The 21254-nt window shown below is 42.2% G+C and overlaps 1 protein-coding gene across 4 annotated transcripts in view; it reads left to right on the top strand.

Annotated features, from left to right (window-relative positions):
* Positions 1–12628, top strand: part of kcnc1a (potassium voltage-gated channel, Shaw-related subfamily, member 1a) — a 59920-nt gene extending 47292 nt beyond the window's left edge. Inside the window, exons 3-5 of one of the 4 annotated variants that reach the window (XR_014203819.1) lie at positions 722–907; positions 2583–3255; positions 3358–3655. Coding sequence is in view for 3 of the 4 variants with exons in the window: in XM_082162272.1 (XP_082018398.1) it covers positions 722–907; positions 4523–4662 (326 nt within the window). In the remaining variant the exon portion in view is untranslated. Of the gene's footprint in view, positions 1–721; positions 908–2582; positions 3256–3357; positions 3656–4522 lie in introns of those variants that run through there. The other 3 variants (XM_082162270.1, XM_082162272.1, XM_082162271.1) reach the window with 3 other exon arrangements.
* Positions 12629–21254: the final 8626 nt, after the last annotated feature.

Raw genomic sequence — 21254 nt, 5'->3', positions numbered from 1 at the left:
TGCAATAACAGCTGAAAAAGTACTTGGGTGTGTGTTTTATTTTATATTTACCGTTCAATAATGCAATCACTGCTGTCTGTCCCATAGAAGAACATGACAGCCAGCGTATGTTTTGGAACTATTGGGGCTTACATGAACCACGTGACAGCCATAGCGGCGACATCAAAGAGTGTCGCAACTCTTTCTCTCTATGGCTCTGGTGTGGACCATAGACTGTAAAAAAAATAGGTGTGGACAGACAAATTATGTGTCACTGCAATCTTATCGCATCGCGTCTGGTTAGGTTTTTGCAGTACAGCTTTTAGGATATTTTTTTATTTTAACTAATTCACAGCTAAATTTATTCCCATACAAAAATATATGGGTAAAAACGTGGAATACAATTATATTATTTAAATTGATGGATTTAGCAGCCATTTTTATCAAATACAAAACAATACGATTTACAACTGCATCTATTCTAAGCTATGTATTTTATCAGTTCATGAAACACTGTAATCATGAGAACAGGTTAACATGCTTTTGTTGTTGAATGAGTATGCTTTATAGTCCCTTATTTAAACCTCAAATTAAATTAATAAATGCAAGCAAGCATTCATAACATATATTTACATCCATGTCACAAGCAGGGCTTCCCATAACCCTCTCCCGTCCTCGCTTGCATCAGTCTTGATGTATCGCCATTGCTATGTTCTTCTTACATGTGCTTGTGTGTTTGAAGATCCCAAAGTGAACGGTGATGCAGCTAAAGCAGCGCTGGCCAATGAGGATTGTCCCCACATAGACCAAACCCTTTCTCCTGAGGATGGCCATATCTTTAACACAAGTGAGCCACGGGGAGACACTCCTTGTTTTCTGCTGAACGTCGGCAGACGATCTACAAACACGGGCACCCGAGTGAGGAAGGGTATGTAACCTCTGCGTGAGGCTATTGTCTGACACACACACACACACACACACATACATACATACATACATACATACATACATACGCACACACACACACACACACACACACACACACACACACACACACACACACACACACACACACACACACACACACACACACACACACACACACACACACACACACACACACACACACACACACACACACACACACACACAAACACACACATACACAAATGTGTATGCTAGGTACATTACACAGTAAATAAAGACAGTCCAAGCATACAGACAAGCAGAGCGCGCCCACAACAGACAGTTTATAATGATGCAAAGCTGCTATTTTATCACAAATGAAATAAAAGACCAAATTTATACTTAAATTTCCTCAGCCATCTCAGATTTTAGTATGAACAAGACATTACATACAGTACATGGCCTCACAAACCGCATCTTTTGTTTAAAGGGGACTTAGTATGCAACATTCACTTTTACATGGTGTTTAAACATAAATGTGTGTTGGAAGTGTGTGTACACAACCACCCTATAGTGATTAAAATCCACCCACTCCTTTATTTTTTATCCCCATAAATCATGTGGAGTCTCAGAACAAGCTGTTTGCAGATTCTGGGAAAAGTGATGTCATATTGCACAGGCCACACCTGACACTAGTCACGACAGTAATGAAAGGGAGAGTGTGTACTTAATTTGATGTGTATGTTGATGATAATGCAAGGCAGAGAGAGAGTTTTTGGAAAAGACTTTAATGCGTACTTCTTGTACAGTGTTTTATTCAGCTCTTACGATCATTTTCTGGAGTGAAAACGGACGCTTCATCTTTTGTGTGATGTACAATAAACGTAAAAAAATTATTCTGACCTGGTCCGCTACTACAGGCTTGTACTAATAGTGGATAAAAGCAAGATGACAACATAAGTTATAACCATAATTAAACTAAACTATACCTGTTCTCTCTCCATGCAGCGTATATTCTCTGGCTCTGTAGGCATTATTGTATAAGGCTGAACACAGCTACTGACAGTTTCTGACATTGTTAGTGCGTGAGATTGTCCTATTTTGTTGTTGCAAAACAACCCTCTTCTAGAAAAGGGTCTGAAAGCATCAGCTCATTTGCATTTGAAGCAACACACAAAAAAGTGGCAATTTTAACATGCTATAAAAAATTATCTATGGGGTGTGTTGAGCTAAAACTTCACATACACATTCTGGGGACATCAGAGACTTATTTTACATCTTGTAAAAAGGGGCATAATAGGTCCCCTTTAAAGTTTAACTTTCATTAGTTATTAAATACTACTATCAACATTTTTCAAATGTAAATAAGATGAGACAGGGAGTTTCCAATAGAGTCCCTTCCCTGCACGTTCAGATCCTTCCACAAACCACATTTCTTCAAATCTTCTTTTAACATAATGTAAATAAGTTTTTTTTCCACACCACGCTGCATTACGTCAAACTCATATTAACACACATACAGCTGCCTTCTGGGGCCAACCTTAATACTCCCTTTTTTCTGTTTTTCTTTGTTGTTTGTTTGTTTTTTTACTTGTTTCTTCCACCACTGTACATGCCTGTGGTCTGTCTCTATGTTTGTACCTCCTTCCATCTCTCCTTCTCTCCCGTATTCCTTATGCTACCCGGTTGGCTCATAGCCGGAATGTTCTCAGGGAGGTCAGGGGCGGAGCCGGCCGGCCCGACGCATGGCACACAGGGTTACCCACTGCTGCAGCTAGGCTGGGCGCACAGCCCAGAAGACGGCCATGCCAGGGTCACCACCTGATATCCATCCATGTTTCACTGTCTTACACAATAGCGTTCAAACCGCTCACAGCAGCCTTAGATAAATAAAAGGCCCCTACATGCTATGTAGCTTCACAGGCTGTCAATTAACATCACCAAATGTAGTGATATTAAGACCAACACGTTTTCATATCATCTGACACCACCGTTCTAGTTTATGCATAGACTTCAGATCGCATACAGAGCGAACTTTCCACAACAATTACACCACTTACAACGACAACATAAACCTGCAATTTCTGATCACATTCAAAATAATTTCCTGCTACCGCCCACCAATTTGTCATGTGATCATTTTCTAACCAGTAACGCTGTCTGTCTGTGTCTTATGACATGTTGCTCTGTGTGAGCATGCTCTGTTTGACTCCAGATCTCACCTACAGTCAAAAGCACCACAAGATCATCACCAAGCAAAACTACACACACTGTTCCCAACAAATATGTTTCTTTGTCTTTGTGTTTTATATATGTTTGTGTAAGTTTATGAGTGTTTTTAGAGATGTGTGTGTGTGTGTGTGTGTGTGTGTGTGTGTGTGTGTGTGTGTGTGTGTGTGTGTGTGTGTGTGTGTGTGTGTGTGTGTGTGTGTGTGTGTGTGTGTGTGTGTGTGTGTGTGTGTGTGCATGTAGTGCTTTTTCGGAGTGCCGTTTTTTTCTGTAGCACTATGTTGTGCATGTGTTGGGACAGTCCTACGGTCCTTGCCGCAATCTGTCCTGATGCCTGTATGGTATTGGATGAGAAAGTGAAGACTTGGTTTTGCACAAAGGCAAATAATATGATGAGATGATGTATACACCACTGACATATGTGACACCCTCTTTCATTTTGAGTCAAAAGTCACAATGAGCCATTAGTGGAGAAATGTGATAAGCAAAAAAATACTTTATTTTTAATGAAAAAGCTTCTGCTTTCAAATTATGTAAATTTTATTAAAAAATTCAAACAATTACAGAATGCACATAAACTGACAATTTATTTTTTACTACTAGTTGTAGCACAAAAAATAAGCAAAAATGAATGAACATCAGAGAGGGTTTGATACAGTACAATTGATCAGTATCATCTCTCAAGTGATCGCCCAATAAATGTTTTAAGATGTCGACAAAATGACTCATGTCACCAGATGATACAGTTTCCTCAGGAAATTCATTCATGGTCTGTAGCTTGCTAGAAAAATGTAATCATAAATATATAAATATATTCAGTGTGTTATAAATGCATTATGTTTTTATGTTACTGATGTCTTAATTGTTTAATTTATGTTTGAATAAATGTTCTAATTCTGGAAAAACAAGTTTGAAAAGAAACAAAGTTTTCATGACAGCCACCATTAAATAATTATAATTATAGCATTTGAAAGCAGAGACTTTCCTTTTTCATTGTGCATATACTCAAAATGTTTTTGGTCAAAATGACTCAAAATTATATAATTTAAACTATGGAAAAGTGCCTGAAACTGAGGGTCTGACCCTGACAAACCAATGGACTGGATTCTCAGTTGCCTTAATTTCAAATTTATTAGTTCATTTGAATTTCTAGATCAACAAATCTGCGAACTGCTAAATTCTACTTAAAACTTTTGCCTTGCAATCCACAGCCTTCTTTGCTCACTCTAATGCCAGACTAACCAGCCGATCTTTGTGCATGCCCTCACGCAGAGATTGCATGCAATCTTAAACCCTTTAAACCTGACCCATAGCAGCAAACATTGTGTGGAGAAAACTGAAAGATGTCAAGACGAAACCTTTGAGTCTCAGCAACTGCCATGTGCACATTTCTCTCCACTAAACCAAGCTTATCAAAAGTCCCAAAGCCTGGGCACCATAACCAGCAAGGCCCGAACACTGGCCGAGGTAGTATCGATGTCCACCCGGTCCTGCGGCCCACCTGTTCTCCTGCGGAGGTCCCATTCTCCAATCCCCTCCATTCTCTAAGAAATGGAGCAGTGGTATAGTTACAGTTGTCTCCCTGGGTCTTCTTCCTGATCTGCTGCCTTCTGTTCTCTGCTGTGTTTGCTTTGGTCTGGATTGTCTTGTTCTCTGGTCCTTGTCTTCTGGAGCTGTCTCCTCCTCTCTTTTTCTGTCCGCTTTGCTTGTTTCTTGTCTTTACATATACAGAATCTTGACTCACACAAAGCCATCAGAGAAAGAAAACTTCCAAAAGATCTCAGGGAAATTTTTAAGGATTCCCTAGTTACGTGTTTATTTCTTGTTTACTAGACATAATAAAAGAACTGGGATGAGGAAGGTAAACCTTTCTTTATTTTTCCAGGGACTATTAGAACTGGAAACTTCTGATAGAAAGACTGCGATCTAATGAGGAAAAACCTCCCTTCAAATGATATAAATCATGATTTGTTTTATTTACTATGAATATTTAAACCCTCTCCCGTCTGAGTATATTCCTGCACAAAACCCTTTCTGACATCTGGAAGACGAAACAATCCATCCTCTATCAGTTTCTTTTTTGTTTAGTTTCCCCATAAAATTTGTATTGTACTTCCCCTTTGCTCTGGAGTCTTGCTCCCTTCTTTCTTCATCACCTCTTTAATGAGACCCCAGGTAGGAGGTATCAGGACTCCCTTTTTCTCTCCTCCTCTGTCAACGGCAAATGTCTCTACTTCCTTTGCAATTCTTTCATTCTCCCTGTGCATTTCTGTCCATCTCTCTTTCTCCAAACTTTTTAGCCCTGGATTGCAAAAGCAACCCAAATTAATGTTTTTACCATACAGAAAAAAAAGGAAGTCTTATTTTCTCAGCCCATTTCCTCATTCTGTGAGCTGAATGAAAACAAGGCCCAATGGCTGGATGACCCTGAGCAATCCCATCCTCCCCTGTATTTTCTACTGCAGATCCATGCAAAGAGGACACTGCCCTAGTTAAGTATATGCAGTCAGAGGTGCTTAAAGTGACCTGAGAAGGCAGCAGCATCTCAAAACCTTCTCCAGCCTTGCTGGACTCCACAATGGCCAGAGGGATTTCAGGCTGGAATCCAAAGGAGGAACGTATATGTAGAGGGAAAAAGAGCACAATAGAGGATGTTGCCAGTCGACGCAGTGGCAATCGTTTTTGATTTAGATTCCGACAGTGTGAGTGATCTCATGGACCAGGACTTTTATAAGGAAGACCTTAAGGACCATCAACTGCAGAGTGACACGAATCCACACGAATGGATGGCTTGAAAGCCAGCAAAATGAGTTTATAATCATAATACTAATGATAGTACCTGCAGTGACAGATGTAGTGGACTCTTACCTGTTCATTTTAGCATGAGCTGCATGGTGTTGCATTAAAAAAAGAGGAAAATAATCTATATCTGTTATGAATATCTGTATAAAACAAATATTTTCTTTCAAGAGTTCTTGACTTTTGCAGAATTGACATGTAGCCATGGCTAATGAGATTTTCAGAGACCATGTTCTTTATTTCAGCAACAGATTTCTTTCATGTTATTCTGTCTTTGTTGCTAACCACATGACTCAGCTCTGGTCACATTGACCTCACATTCTGAATGAGACGCTAGTGGTTACTGCCATGAGATAGATTGTAAATTCCACTTTTCAACATTGTTTCTGTCTGGCATGCTTGTGATTCTGGATCTTATAGAGAAAAAACTAAAACTGAGCAAAATGAGTTATTTTTCTGTTTCATGTCATAATTATCAGTGAATAGATCCTGTGGAAAACTGTCGTGCGCAACTGTTTATTTCACATATCAAGTGCAGACTTTTGACAGTGTTATTTTTGGAGAAAAAACATCAAAAATAAGAAAAACGGCATCCTGTCGAGATGTTTTACATTTTCTCTCATTACTTTTAGGTACTAAAACACAAAGAAAAGCAAAAAAGACAGATGTATATTTACACTATAAGAGAATTGTATGCAATTGAGAACTTTGGGGGAAAACAAATGCATGCACTATGTTATGCAACAATAACTGCATAGAAAAACAGGAAAACATGACTACAATCATAGCATGAAATAAATTTTGTATGAAACTTGTTAGAGTGCTTGGGGTTTTTCTTTCATTGATTGCAGTGGAATGTTTCTTTCATTGGATGATGTACCAATACTCTCGTTGACCTGAAGTTGACAGGCACAAAGAGCTGGATTGGAAGGTCTTTGATGCAAGTGAAAAAGGGGGGGAGGGAGGAGGGTGTCTCCAGGTGGAGCAGCATGGCAGACTGCACTGATGAGCATGCTGATGAATTAAACCATTAACATTTGAAGGAAACAGTGAAACACCTGCATGCTGTGAACAAGCTGAAGTTTTGAACAAGTGGTGTCAACATACACTCTGCTCAATGAGGTATGATGCTAAAGCCTGCCTTACGCCTGCTGAATGTGCCTGCTAGCAGACCGCATTAACGTCACCCTCTGCTCTCCTTTCATCCCTTCTTCCTACTTCTCCTGACCCTTTCCATCTCTCCTCTGCGCTGGCTCGCAAGTCATCACGCACCCTCTTCACCCGTCTTTGTTTTCTAGGTGTCTGGGTAATAACTCGTCTGTTGTCTCTCTTCTTTTTCATGTCTGTAGAGGCTTCCCGGCAGGGCCGGCACAAACCGCCTGCAGAATCTGTGTGTGTCATGAATCGTGGTGTTCCAACCACTTTGTGCATGGCCCAGAACACCTCTCCCACTTCCTGATAACGCTCTATAAGTGTGTTTGTTGTTCAAAAATAGGTGAAAGACCCGTTTTGACACATTTAAATGTATTTCAGAGGGACATGTTTGTTGGTGGCTGATAGTATTGTCAACTTGTAGTGGTGTAAAATGTGTATTTGAGTGCATGGGTGTTCAATATGTGTTTGTACTGTAAATATGCTTTTCGTGTTGCCCACGCTTGCGACTGAATATTTAGACTAGTATCTAGTAATCTTTACAGGGTTATAAGTCAAACCTATCCATTAACTTTTTGTTGTTTTTGTGAATCACAACAAATAATCACGAAGCTGCCTTTAAATTAGAATGGGCTCAAACTTGAACAAAAATAGATGTTGTTCTCTGTTGTGTTGCTGCTGTAAGTCATCAGTTGCCTTTCTTTGCTGTTTGCACTTCGGGACTCAACAATACGAATTTTTCCTGCTGGCCCCGTCACAGATACATTTTATTTTTAGTAACATTATTAAATATGTTCGAAAAACATATATTTGAAAATTACATTCGGTTTTTACTCGTTACTTAGAAGGGACATTTCACGGCAAAATTAAATCTCTGTCATCATTTACTCACAGTCATGTTGTTCTAAAGCTGCATGTCGTTCTTTCTTCCATGGAACATGAAAGAAGATATTTTGAAGAATGCTGGTAACCAAACCGTTTCTTTCCCCTTTGACTTACATTTTTTGCTCATATAATGGAAGTCAATGGGAACCAAATGAGTTGCCAGTTCTTCAAAATATCTTCTTTTATGTTCTGCAGAAAAAAGAACGGAATACAGGTTTGGAATGACATGTGGATGAGTAAATTATGACAGAATTTTCATTTTTTAGTTCATTTGCAGCTTTCAAAGAAACTTCACAGTATGTTAACCTTGATTTTTGGTCACATTTTTATTTAGCAGAATTTGCAACAACAATGTTCAGTACATCACAGAAAGGCAGAGAAAAGGTTTGGAAGACATAAAGAAATGATCAGTGATCAATGATCACATGATCTGTGACAATACAACACTGGCCCTACTAGAATCTGACAACTGACCCTAAACTCTTTCACTCTGGCCTTGGTCCTTACTGTTGAGTCATTGTGTTCGCTGAGGTTGTAAATGTTAGTGGACCAATTGTATCTCAAGTTGGTAATTTTGCAGTGTATGTATTTATAATGTTCTTAATCACTTTCTAACACTTTCTTTTCCCAATCCCAGCAAGGACATCAGTACACTCCAGTGAAAGTGAGAAGTTATTTAAACAAAATGAGATTCTAAACTTGTCAAACAGAAAGTGGACTGCACTGATTGAATCATGCAGCAGAAACTATCAAATTGATGTGTTAAAATGTTCAAGACATTTTAACCAACCATTCAGTATATTTATATCCAGTTAGTTTGAAGTGAACTCACTGCCAATTAGTTTTCTAAGGAGTTTTTACAATCTACAGGTGGATAAACTAGATTGACAAGTAGCAATACTTCCTCAGAACCTTTGCAGCAAATGTTGTTCAATAATGATACCAAGATAGACACTACTAAAATGTTTTATTTAAAATAATCTCAAATTTTCATAAAGAAATAGCATCTGTCTTTTTATATATTTGTTTTGTTTTGTAAGCTATACTCTTTAGCCCACAGATTAATGTATTTATATTTTAAGAACCATGGTTGACCCTAAATCTGTCACCAAGCATTTATATGTTTGTAAATATTACACTAATTGCATTAATATATATTATAATATGTAGCTAAACTTTGCAAGGTTATTATTAGGTAAATTTTCCTCCCACCCATAGGTAGATACTGTACAATCTGCATTTGTTAGGTGGATAAAGAGTTGCTTATTAATGAATGCAAAATATTGTGGAAAAATCTGCATGATTCTACTTATACAATGAGCTAAATATAACCGAATTCTGTTTAGTTGATTCTTCAAAGGCTGTTTTACGCTTCTAACAGATTATCTTTTTGTTGTTAACCGTTAGTTATCTGCTTGTCAGAAAGGCTGCATTATGATAATCTACTATTTAGTAAACTAAATATTTTTAGGGGAACCTGATTTCAGTCAAGATCAGTTCAATTCAACTTTATTAAGATCCCTTGCAGGCAATTTGGATGCAGCGTAGTAGACATAAAATACACACCACAATATAAAATAAAACAAATAAGAACTTACAACAGTAAATATAAATATAAAATACTAATGTTTACTATTCAGAATATTTATTCTGATTGCACAGGGGACAAATTAATATTTGTATTGATTGCTCTTCATCTTTGGTAGTCTGTAGCAAGAGCCTGAGGGCAGAATAGAGAACTCTGAGTGCAAAAAATTGTCACTATCTAAGAGCACAGATTGAGCACAGTTTAGGACATTTCTGTTAAAGTGCCCCTATTATGTTTTTTCGAATATTCCCTTTCATGCAGTGTGTAATATAGCTGTCTGTGAATGTGAACGTTCTACAAAGTTGTAAAATTGAAAGTGCACGATAAATAAAGTTATTGTCTCCCAAAAGATAGAATCGACTCTGAACCGCCAATACGAGTCGTTTTTCATTCGAATCCTACTGCTTTACAGTTCTACGTCACTAGAAGATACATTTGCATAATGCCCGCCTATGTTGTACGTACGCTGACCGCCCGTGAAACTTCATTTCAATGACGGCTGTAAAATGTTCAGCGCGGAGCGCTTGCTCTTGCTCTCTACCCAGTTTATTTGGACCAGCTTGCTCCTCAGAATCACAACCTGTAAGTATGAATAATTATTGATGTATATATTTTCTACCGGGTGTTCAAAATACTTCGTTTTGTATTTTATATTGTGTAAGTTTCCGGCTAACCGGCTAACTCACGTTATTACTGTCTTACTGAAATACTTCTGCTAATCAGCTGTGAGCCACTATTACCTAAAACGGTGTCTATTAATGCAGATTGTCTGTTGTTCTTACTACTTTGAGTAAAGATAAAGGATGGAGCAAGATTTGTTTTACAAACGTTTGTTACATTCATTAACGTTAGTGCTGGGTGAACATAGCCTATGCACCGTTATTGATATAGTTCCCGCATGTGCACTGCAATAAATTAAAAATATATACACATCGGTTTGTTGATGAACATATTAATGCTGATGGTGAGGAATTACAGTTGAAACATCTCATAATGTAGCTCAAACTGAGTAGCGGATCACTGAGAAACGTCCTGCTATCATCCTTGCGATGGAGGTTCGGGTTGAATATTATACTAGTTCATCGGACTCGCGCTCTGATTGATATGGTAAAATCTATGTCATTGTTACTGTCTTTACAGTTCAATCGCTGAGTTTAAGAAGCCTCTGGACATAGCTGATGTTCAGTTATGGTAATGGGTGTGTAGTTTCCAACATGCACTGTAAGCGGTAGATCAATCACAACAGACTGTGCCTTCTGGCCAAGCAGGCTCTCAGAAAGGTGGGATTTAGAGAGACTGATCCATCCATCGAGTCGTTTGAGAATCATTGAAAAATGTGGTAATGTGCAATGTATATAATGAGAAAATGAAACTGTTTTTTGACTTTTGATGCATGTAAACCTGTTGTAGGAGACCTCTAAAACAAAATTAGGAGCCTTTAAAATAGCATAATAGGGGCACTCTAAATAAAACTGACAGACTTATTTATTCGTTTCCTATAATCTTCCCACTGCGTTGGTTAGTAACAATCCTGTTTAGGGTATTCTTATGTTTCACATTAAGATTCCCAAACCAGCAACTAATGGAGAAGGACAATACTGATTTTATGTAAGACAGTGTCTTGTCTTAGATACATTCAGCTGCAGACAAGGATCATCACACCATTTTACAAAGTCATCAACAACTGGACCATGACAAATAAAAAAAAATTCCAAGAGACTCACAATGACTGTGTCATCTGCAAACTTTAAGAAATACCTGTTGTTGTACTTATTTGTACAATCATTTGTATATATAATAAAGGAGACAGAACACAATCTTCTGGAGAACCTGTAGATGTTGTCAAGGAAGCAGACAAACTGCCATTTACGAACACACTCAGTTCTTTCAACTATATTAAGATCAAGGCCAAAGTTCGTAATTAACTTGTCTTCTAAAATATGAGGTTGTATGGTATTAAAAGCAGATGAAAAATCAATTAATAAAAGCTTAACCTGTGTCTTGCTACCGTCCAAATGATTCAATAACTTAGGCTAAGTGCATGTGTGGCCTTGTATGAATGTGTGTATGGGTGCAAGGGTGTGTGTTTTCTCTGCTTGAGTGCATGTACCCCCATCTTTGCACTGCAGCTGAGCTTTGATCTTTTCAGACACTGTAGCAACCTAGTTACCTAATAGGGACTGTAACCATAGCAACACAAGTATGTGATCTGTTTTCAAGGGCAGCATTTCTCCCATGCCTCCCTGCTGCCTGGTTACAATTGTAAGTGCAATTTGGGTCTACAATTCATCAGACACGTTTACACATCAGAAAATAAAGTTCTTCACATAATTATCATTGGTGCTATTCTATGTCAGTAACGGTATCATTACAATCTGCTGCATCTGCATACATAGATCCAATGCTGTTCATGAGGTACATAAACAAAACTAGACCCTGTGATAATTGGGATTTTCACAGTGATAATTACCTCACCAGTAATTACATACCTGTGTTTATGTGTGTACATGAAATCAAAACCCTGGTTATTCACCTTCTGCTTCAGCAGTTGTCATAAATTACCATACATACCCTCACACACAAGAGGCTGAACACCTGTAAAGTTCTGTAGGAGGGCCCAAGTCAAGGTAAAGAGAAAAACAGTTACACTTCTGAATGCAGAGCATGATTAGCAGTGTAACAATGGGTTTTAACCAGCCTTATGCTCCTAACAGCCCTAGTGTCCACTATCCACCAAGTGCCACCACATCTTTTTTTGCTAAAAGCGTTGGGTTTATTCTGTAGATCAGGGGGGTCCAAACTTGGTTCTGGAGGGCCACTGTCCTGCAGAGCTTATAACTTGCCTCAACACACCAGCCTGGAAGTTTCTATGCCTAGTAAGACCTTGACTGTGTTCGAAATTGCCCCCTATCCAATCATTCACTATTGCCTATACATTACTCCTCTAATATAGTCCACTTGAAGGAGTGAATGAAAACGAGTGAATGAATTTGGACTCTGAGTGCGCCGAAGGGCTGCCGCTTTTGCATAGTTTGTTTAAAACTTAGCAAACTGGCAGCTAATGAAAAGATTTATCTTGAACTCTGTCATGGAAACGCCTCGGTTACGACTGTAACCTCGGTTCCCTGAAGAGGGAACGAGCGTTGCGTCGAAAACTGACGCTATGGGAACGCTTTGCGTGATGACGTCTTGAAGCACATGTAAAATCAGTCCAATGGTGTGGCGGAACGTCAGAGGCGGGTGACGTCACGTACCAGGAAACTATAAAAGCCGGCCCAAAACAGAAAACGAAAGCTTCGTAAAAGTCTGAAGTCGAGCTGACAGGCATGAAGGAGATATGGCAGGGCGACGCAACGCTCGTTCCCTCTTCAGGGAACCGAGGTTACAGTCGTAACCGAGGCGTTCCCTTTCAAGGGAACTCCCGTTGCGTCGAAAACTGACGCTATGGGAACGTCTATACCAACGCCTCCATAGCTACAAATGTCTGTCCTGTGTGTAATCATGTGAGCAGCACTAAGAAGACAAAACATGAGACCCTGGAGTAGAGTCTAAATCCAGAGAGTAGAACCTGACGAAGGTGTGCGGTGAGGACCAGCCTGCCGCATCACAGACGTCCTGTAACGATACTCCTGATATAAGGGCCTTAGAGGCCGCCATACTCCTAGTAGAGAGCGACCGGACAGCCAAAGGAGAAGGCTGTCCAGCCGCCTCATAAGCCAGTGAGATAGTCTCAACCACCCACTTGCTCATCCTTTGCTTAGACACTGGACCTCCCTTGTTAGGGGAGCAAAAGTCACTTTTACGCCACAGGGCAGCTCTGTGGACATACGCGTCTAACGCCCGAACAGGGCAAAGCAAATTATTCGCCTCCTGGTCCGATTTCGAAAGGGAGGAGGACCTCCAAGTGCCACGAAGGAAACGAGATACCAAGGGGTCTTTCCCCACAGACATTCCACCCAAAGGACTGTGGTAAGCACCTATGGCCGCCACATAGACCTTTAAAGTGGACGGGGTCAGACCTGCAGTGAACCGTTCCTGCAGGAACTCCAGCACTGTACCAATTGGGCAGTGGACTGGGTCCAACCGACGGTCTCTACACCAAGAAGTGAATACTCTCCACTTCAGGGCATAAAGTTTCCTCGTGGAGGGAGCTCTGGACTGTAGAATGGTCTCAACAACCTCGGTTGAGAGACCTGACTCTATGAGCTGGGCCCCCTCAGAGGCCAAGCCCACAGGTTCCACAGTTCTGGCCGAGGGTGAAATATCGAGCCCTCTGCCTGGGACAGAAGGTCCCTCCTGACGGGTAACTCCAGAGGATGCCCGTCGAGGAGGGACACAAGATCGGGAAACCATACTCTGCCCGGCCAGCGCGGGGCTATAAGAAGTAGATGGACCCGGTCCCTGCGAACTCTTTCCAGAACTCCCGGGAGCAGAGCAACTGGGGGAAAGGCGTACAGACGTAGCCTCGGCCACGTCTGTACCATAGCATCCAGTCCCAGAGGAGCTGGATGCGTGAAGGAGAACCAAAGTGGACAGTGAGACGTCTCTCGAGACGCAAACAGATCCACTTATAATTTCCATATCAGCTCCACCACCTCGGGGGTGGAGCCACCATTCCCCGGGCCTCGGCCCCTGTCTCGACAGAGTGTCTGCTCCTATATTCTGGACCCCGGGGATGTAGGCTGCCTTGAGTGACAGCAACTTCCCCTGGGACCACAAGAGGATATGGCATGCCAGCGCAAACCCCCTTGATATAGGCGACTACCGACGTGTTGTCCGTATGTACTACACATGGTGTCCCCTGAGACCTGTGATAAAGCTCCTCAGAGCCCGGAAGACAGCTAACATCTCTAGGCTATAGAATGCCAGGAACGATGATGGTCTTCCCACAGACCTTGAGATGAACGACCCTCAGGATCGCTCCCCAACCCGTGAGGGAAGCATCCGTCGTTAGCAGTTTGCGACGACAAGGAGCTCCCAGCACTGGGCCCTGGGACAGGAACCAAGGTTTCTTCCACATAACCAAGGCACGTAGGCATCACCGCGTGACCTTGATTGTGCGAAATGGGTTGCCCCTCGGGGAAAAACCCTCTGGTCCTGAGCCACCACTGCAGGGGCCTCATGTGCAGCAGTCCAAAAGGTATCCCGTTGGAAGCTGCTGCCATGAAACCCAACAGTCTCTGGAACTGTTTGACAGTGAGTAGCTGGCCTAGCTTTACACTTCTCACAGCTGCCAGGATGGAATCGAAGCGTGGCGATGACAGGCGCGCCTGCATCGACACTGAATCCCAAACCACGCCTAAAAAAGTGGTCCTCTAAAATGGAGAAAGCACACTCTTCTTGGCGTTCAGCCGTAACCCCAACTCTTTCATATGGGCGAGAACAACATCTCGATGTTGAACCGCCATCTAATGCGACTGAGCTAAAATCAACCAATCGTCGATGTAGTTCGTGATGCGAATACCCCGGAGGCGCAGAGGCGCCAGAGCTGCATCCACGCATTTGGTGAAAGTGCGGGGTGATAAAGCCAGGCCGAATGGAAGAACTCGATATTGGTATGCTTTGCCCCCGAAAGCAAACCTCAGGAACTTCCAATGACACGGACGGATGGAATATGCGTCCTTGAGGTCTATCGTGACAAACCAGTCCTCAGACCTGATCTGTGGCACGATTTGTCTCAAGGTTAACATTTTGAACTTGAGCTGCATGGCTGACTCGTACAGAACTCGAAGATCTAAAATGGGACGCAATCCCCCGTCCTTTTTTGGAACTATGAAGTACCGGCTGTAAAACCCGGTTTCCCTGTTGGAAGGGGGTACATATTCTATGGCCCCTTTCTCTAACAGAGTGTTTACTTCATGTTCCACAACCAGAACCTGCTCGGGGCCCACCACTGTGGGCAGGACCCCCATAAACCGCGGTGGGCGTTAATAGAATTGTATCTAATACCCTTTTTCCACGGTCTGCAGGACCCAACGAGAAACATTTGACAGTAGCTTCCACGCTGTCAAATATTCTACTAGAGGTACCAGTCTCTCGAGACTGGTTTCTGGATTTTGTTGCTGTTGAGTAGTCGGTTCGTCGCCCTGTAACGGCGCACCGGCAGGGAACGACCAAACAGACTGCTCCAGCACCCTCCTCAGAGGAGGCGGGCATCCCGAGGCCACTACGTTTCCGGGTGGACCTTGAGATATGTGCTCGCCGGAGACCGCTGCGCCCTGTAACACCGGAGGCGGCAGGGTTGGCAGAACGGTCCCCTGAGGGCACCGAAGAGAGACGGCACCGTATTTTTCTCCTGCTGTTGAGTAGTCGGTTCGTCGCCCTGTAACGGCACACCGGCAGGGAACGACCAAACAGACTGCTCCAGCACCCTCCTCAGAGGGGGCGGGCATCCCGAGGCCACTACGTTTCCGGGTGGACCTTCAGATATGTGCTCGCCGGAGACCGCTGCGCCCTGTAACACCAGAGGTGGCAGGGTTGGCAGAACGGTCCCCTGAGGGCACCGAAGAGAGACGGGCACCGTGAAAAGAGGTGTTAACCGCTCTGCTTCGGGGGGACTACCCTCATTTGTCCTGAGCCCTCAGACATCAGGACTTTTCCCCAGCAGCCTTCTTGGCGGTAATAACGGTCCGCAGATCCGTTTTACCCCTCGAAGACTGCTGGGTTTGAGAGCGCCCTCCGTGTCCCCGAGATTTTTGTGGGGGAGCACGGGAGGAAACGCTCTGTTTCTGAGTGGCGCGGTGCTCAGCGCTCTTTTTAGACTGCTCCCGCTCAGCAGCCTCATAGAAAGAACGGCGGGGGAGAAGATTCTGAAGTGCAGCTGCCTGTTTTGAAGCTTCTTGTGACTTCGCTACAGCACTATTAACTGCGTCTCCAAATAACCCTTGCGTGGATACTGGTGCATCTAAAAGAACATGTTTTTCTTTGTCCTTTATGTCACTTAAGTTGAGCCACAGATGCCTCTCAGTGGCCACCAGGGCTGCCATAGAGCGGCCGATGGATTTAGCCGTCTCCTTGGTGGCCCTGAGAGACAAATCTGTGGCTCTACGCAGTTCAGACACCGTATCAGCACTAATACCCCCGCCATCCTCAGAATCACCCAATAACTCAGCCTGGTAAGCCTGCATTATGGACATTGTATGTAAACACGCTGCAGCTTGACCGGCGGCGGCATAAGCTTTATGAACCAGGGAAGATGTAACTTTTACTGGCTTGGATGGAAGTGCAGGAGCCTTCAGAGAAGATGCCGTTGCTGGAGAGAGATAGCTCGCGAGCGTCTCTTCCACCCTCGGCATCTCCCCATAACCATGCTCTTTATAATTGTGAATGGATGAATAGTGTGATGTTTGTGCAGTATACACTCGATATGACACTGGTTTCCCCCACGATCTCGACACCTCAGTGTGGAGATCGGGGAAAAACGGAAGGCTTCTGCACTGAGGCTGTGTACGAGCTGGCAGGAAGCGTTCGTCGAGCTTACTTTTCGAACGAACGTCCTGCCTATCCTCTGGCCACTCAATAGATAATCTGTGAACTGCTCTCGTGACAACATCGAGCAATTCCTCAAAAGCGTGAGACTGAGGTGGCGAATCCTCAGACTCAGCTTCAATACTAACAACGTCCAACTCCTCAGAGCTGGACAATTGCAGTATTGGTGCCTCCATCGGGGGGGAGGAAACCGCAACGCGTGCTTCCACACCCTGATGAGAGGCACTGGATCTATCAGAAGGAGGCTGAGATAAGGCAGAGCCCGTCTCAACATCCACTGATAGATCCATTTGCGAACCCCAGGTCTGTGATTGCCGCCGTGCCTCGGCAGCGGCGGGACCAGAGCCCTGGGGAACGCGATCGGGATCGGATCACGATCGCGGGATCGCGATCGTGAACCGAGCCAAGCGGGATCGGAGCGAACGCAATGGAAGCGCGTCGCAATGCACACAGTCACCACCCTCGAGTGCTGACTGGGCATGCTCCTCACCCAAACAAACAACACAAAGAGTGTGAGTATCACCTCCCGTTAAATAACGCGGGCAGGGATGGACACACACTCTAAACTGCAGCTTGCTCGCCATACTGAATATATATATATATGTGATATAGACAGACAACACCAAATATACAGACAGATTTCACACAGAGCGCAACTGAAGACTCAGAAAGCTTTCGTTTTCTGTTTTGGGCCTTTCTGCTTTTATAGTTTCCTGGTACGTGACGTCACCCGCCTCTGACGTTCCGCCACACCATTGGACTGATTTTACATGTGCTTCAAGACGTCATCACGCAAAGCGTTCCCATAGCGTCAGTTTTCGACGCAACGGGAGTTCCCTTGAAAGGGAACTATGTATAAACCTTGACCAAACAGTTTAATAATCAATTTATACCTGTATGATAGGCTGTAGCCACATTGGACCAGAGGTTTGGAAAATGGATTGATGGACTATTCAGCTGCGGGCGCTATCTTCTGGTCAGACGCAGAAATTCATCCGGCACACGACTTTCACAAAGTGCATTATGGGTATTCTCTAGCCGTTGAGTGTACATTGGTTGTACACTCGTTATTGGGATTGAATGAGTGCATTCGTTTACGTCCACTATGGTTTCGGACACCACTACAAATGGCTGTCCCCTCAAATAGTGCCCTATTTATGGGTATATGGGGCGATTTCGAACACAGCCCTTGATTAGTTTGTTCAGGTGTGTTTAAATGGGGTTGGAGCTAAACTCTGCAGGATAGTGGCATAGGAGCAAGATTGGACACACATGCTGTAGAGATTAATAAAATGTGTAATGGAGTAGCATGGTAGTGGTCAATTGTATATATATAATGTTCTTTGTAACTTTATATTCATCGAAGAATCCTGAAAAAATGATCACTTAAGGATCACTTAAAAATCACATAGGGTGCTTCTCAAACTGAAGGCTGCATCCTAGTGAGGCTGAGTCCATTGGAGGCTTGTAGCTATAGAGTCTACAGCATTAAATGCTAGAATGAGACGGTCTAGAAGTGTGCATGTCGCAAGTTTCCCCCCATATTATGAACAGTCTTACTTTTCCTGCAGGACATCTGTATTTATCTCTGGCCAGGACACCATTCAAATACATTTTTCTTATCTGTTATTTTGCAATAACCAAGTGACTTTATTTTCTTGTAAGATTCCCCCCTGCTGTTTCCCATAATTAAGTTCTTCTCGCGCCTTTCTCTCTAATTTTGGAATCCTGCCAATTGATGGCCAGCCCTTTCTCGGTGGCAAGATGTAAAATTTTCCAAGGACAATCAACTCTTTCCCAGAGGCAAGACGACTCCAAGTGACATATTTCTTTCCCTCCTCTTAATAATGGTTTGAAATCTACTTTGGTCTTTCACAGCCATCTGTTGTTTGAGGGAAATCCCCTGTCTTACAAAAACTGCTCAGTGGGACACAAGACTTTCTCAGATGCATCTGACCTTTGTAATAATTATTTAGCACAGCTTCATAACACTTCTTCTACAATTGTGTTCTATTGGATGAATAAAACATTTCATCACTTTATACTGTGTGTGTCTGACTGTGTGTTATTTACAGTATATGGGTAATTTTCCTTACCATGCATTTTCCTTGATTAATGTGCAGTTTTATGGGAAAGTAGTGTGGTATAAGTGTATTGTTTTGCTAACTGTGCATAAAATGCAGAAATATGGTAACTTTAAGTTACTAAAGTAGCTATACGTGGTTTCCCATCAGCTAACAACAAGTCTTTTTTTCTCTTGCACTATAATACATTAGTAAGATAAACCAGCTTTTCAATGATGCAAAGATCAATGCTGTGTATTGGAATTGGGCAGGGTTTCACTGGCAGGTTGAATTTCATTTGGACCTGAAATCAGGAAAGCCCTGAAGAGTCTTTTTCTTCTCTTTGGAACTGTCATATGTCACAGAGGGAATCAGAGTTTGAGAGCGACAGAGATTCCAGTAGTTTAGGATATAAGAGTTTTAAAATAATTGCTTTTTATATAGCTTAATTAAATGATTCCAGGGCAATGACAGTTACATATTTGATGATGGGACTTCTTCCTGTAGGACATACCCTCCTCAGCTGCTCACTGGAGGTGAGTAATGAGCTAAACTATAAACTATAAACTGTAACTGTGCTGATGATGTGGCTGAAGGCCACTGAGCATGTGCAGTAAGTCTGCTCAGGGCCTTCTGCTGCTCATGCATTTACTTCATCTTCCTGTGCTGTCAGAGGACGGCCTGCCATCGAGCAGCCAGACCTGAAAGTTTAATGAACACCAATTAAGCCTTCACAATCGCTTAAGTGGTTTGGACTACTGGCAGTGAAGATAGAGGAGCGATGAGATGACATAAGGAGAGAGGAGAAAAGGAATGGAGAGGAAAACAGAAAAAGAAGCTGATTATAAAAGATTATAATATAAAACTTTAAACTATTTCAAAGTTATGGATATTATTTATTTTAATTAGTGAAATATGATTATCTGCTCCTGCAGAATATTATGATAAAATTAACCTTGTGTTAATATGAATGTCATAATATTTAATAAATTCATTACCGTTGCAGCTCATGTGCTACTTTAAGTATGCCAGTATGCCCTTTAATATTTCTCTTTTTTATTAGTGTCATCCTGTGATCTTTATATCAATGCTGAGTTCAGAGCAGCTTTGACTGCATACTGACTGCTTGCCCACATGAAACATTGACACACATGCATTTCATCTACAGCTCTTTGCTGTCTGCCCTTTCAAATCTTTTCTGGTGGGAACCCTGTAAAGCAGCCAAGCCCCCTTTAACTCTCTCTCTATCTCTTCTATGAAAGCAGCACTGGTGTGCGTAGGCCTCTATGGTATACAGATCTTTTACTGCCCCACTGGAATAAGCTTGAAATGCACACTCAGTTTATGCACAGATATAATAAGCAGATAGGAAAACCTATGTGGTCTAACAATCAGTGAAAATATGTAGCCTATTGCTGCAACTGACAGAGACTCAGTCAAGCATCATATAGGAGTTGGATCCAACAACAAATACGTATAACTGCATGGATTAACATACACAGTCTGTGGGCAATATGTATTGTACACACAATGTATGTATACAACAAAATCTAAATAAACCTATACCGATCTAATTGTCTTAGCAGTATGACATGTTTTATTGTCATATTGCATCATGACATTTTTATGATATTGCAGAAGGATTCAAAGATGTAAATTGAAGACCATTGATTTTTAATGTGGCTGCCTACCAGAAATCACCAGAGGACTTTGAATGTTCTGTTGTTGGAAGCGGTTCGGTCGAAGTGATGTTATTTTAGTGCTTCTCCACCTAACACAAACCAAGCATCTCCTTCGTTTGACACAATAGGCCTATGTAATGTGCGTGAAATCAAATCTTGAAATGTAGGCTACTTCAGCTGTCAATCTAATTATACGTCTTCATATTTTTAATAAAAAGTGAGCTTGGAAATGCAGTAAGCTTGTGCTTTTCTCTTTTTAGACCCAGTAGCTGATCAGTCAGTAATAACTGTCTGTCTAGAACAGACAAATGTATATTTGTGACCAATTAATATGAAACATCCCTATGAAGAGAATCTTTCTCAATAAGTGGCTGCATCCAAAATCGCATCCTCTCTTGAGTATACATTATAATGCCAATAGTATTTGGACACCCCTCCAAATCACCGAATTCAGGTGTTCCAATCACTTCCATGGCCACAGTT

Source organism: Leuciscus leuciscus, assembly GCF_965113295.1.
Source record: "Leuciscus leuciscus genome assembly, chromosome: 2".
In the NCBI taxonomy this organism is placed as follows: Eukaryota; Metazoa; Chordata; class Actinopteri; order Cypriniformes; family Leuciscidae; genus Leuciscus; species Leuciscus leuciscus.
Note: the sequence above shows the minus strand (reverse complement) of the source record. Positions and strands in the feature narration are given on the sequence as shown.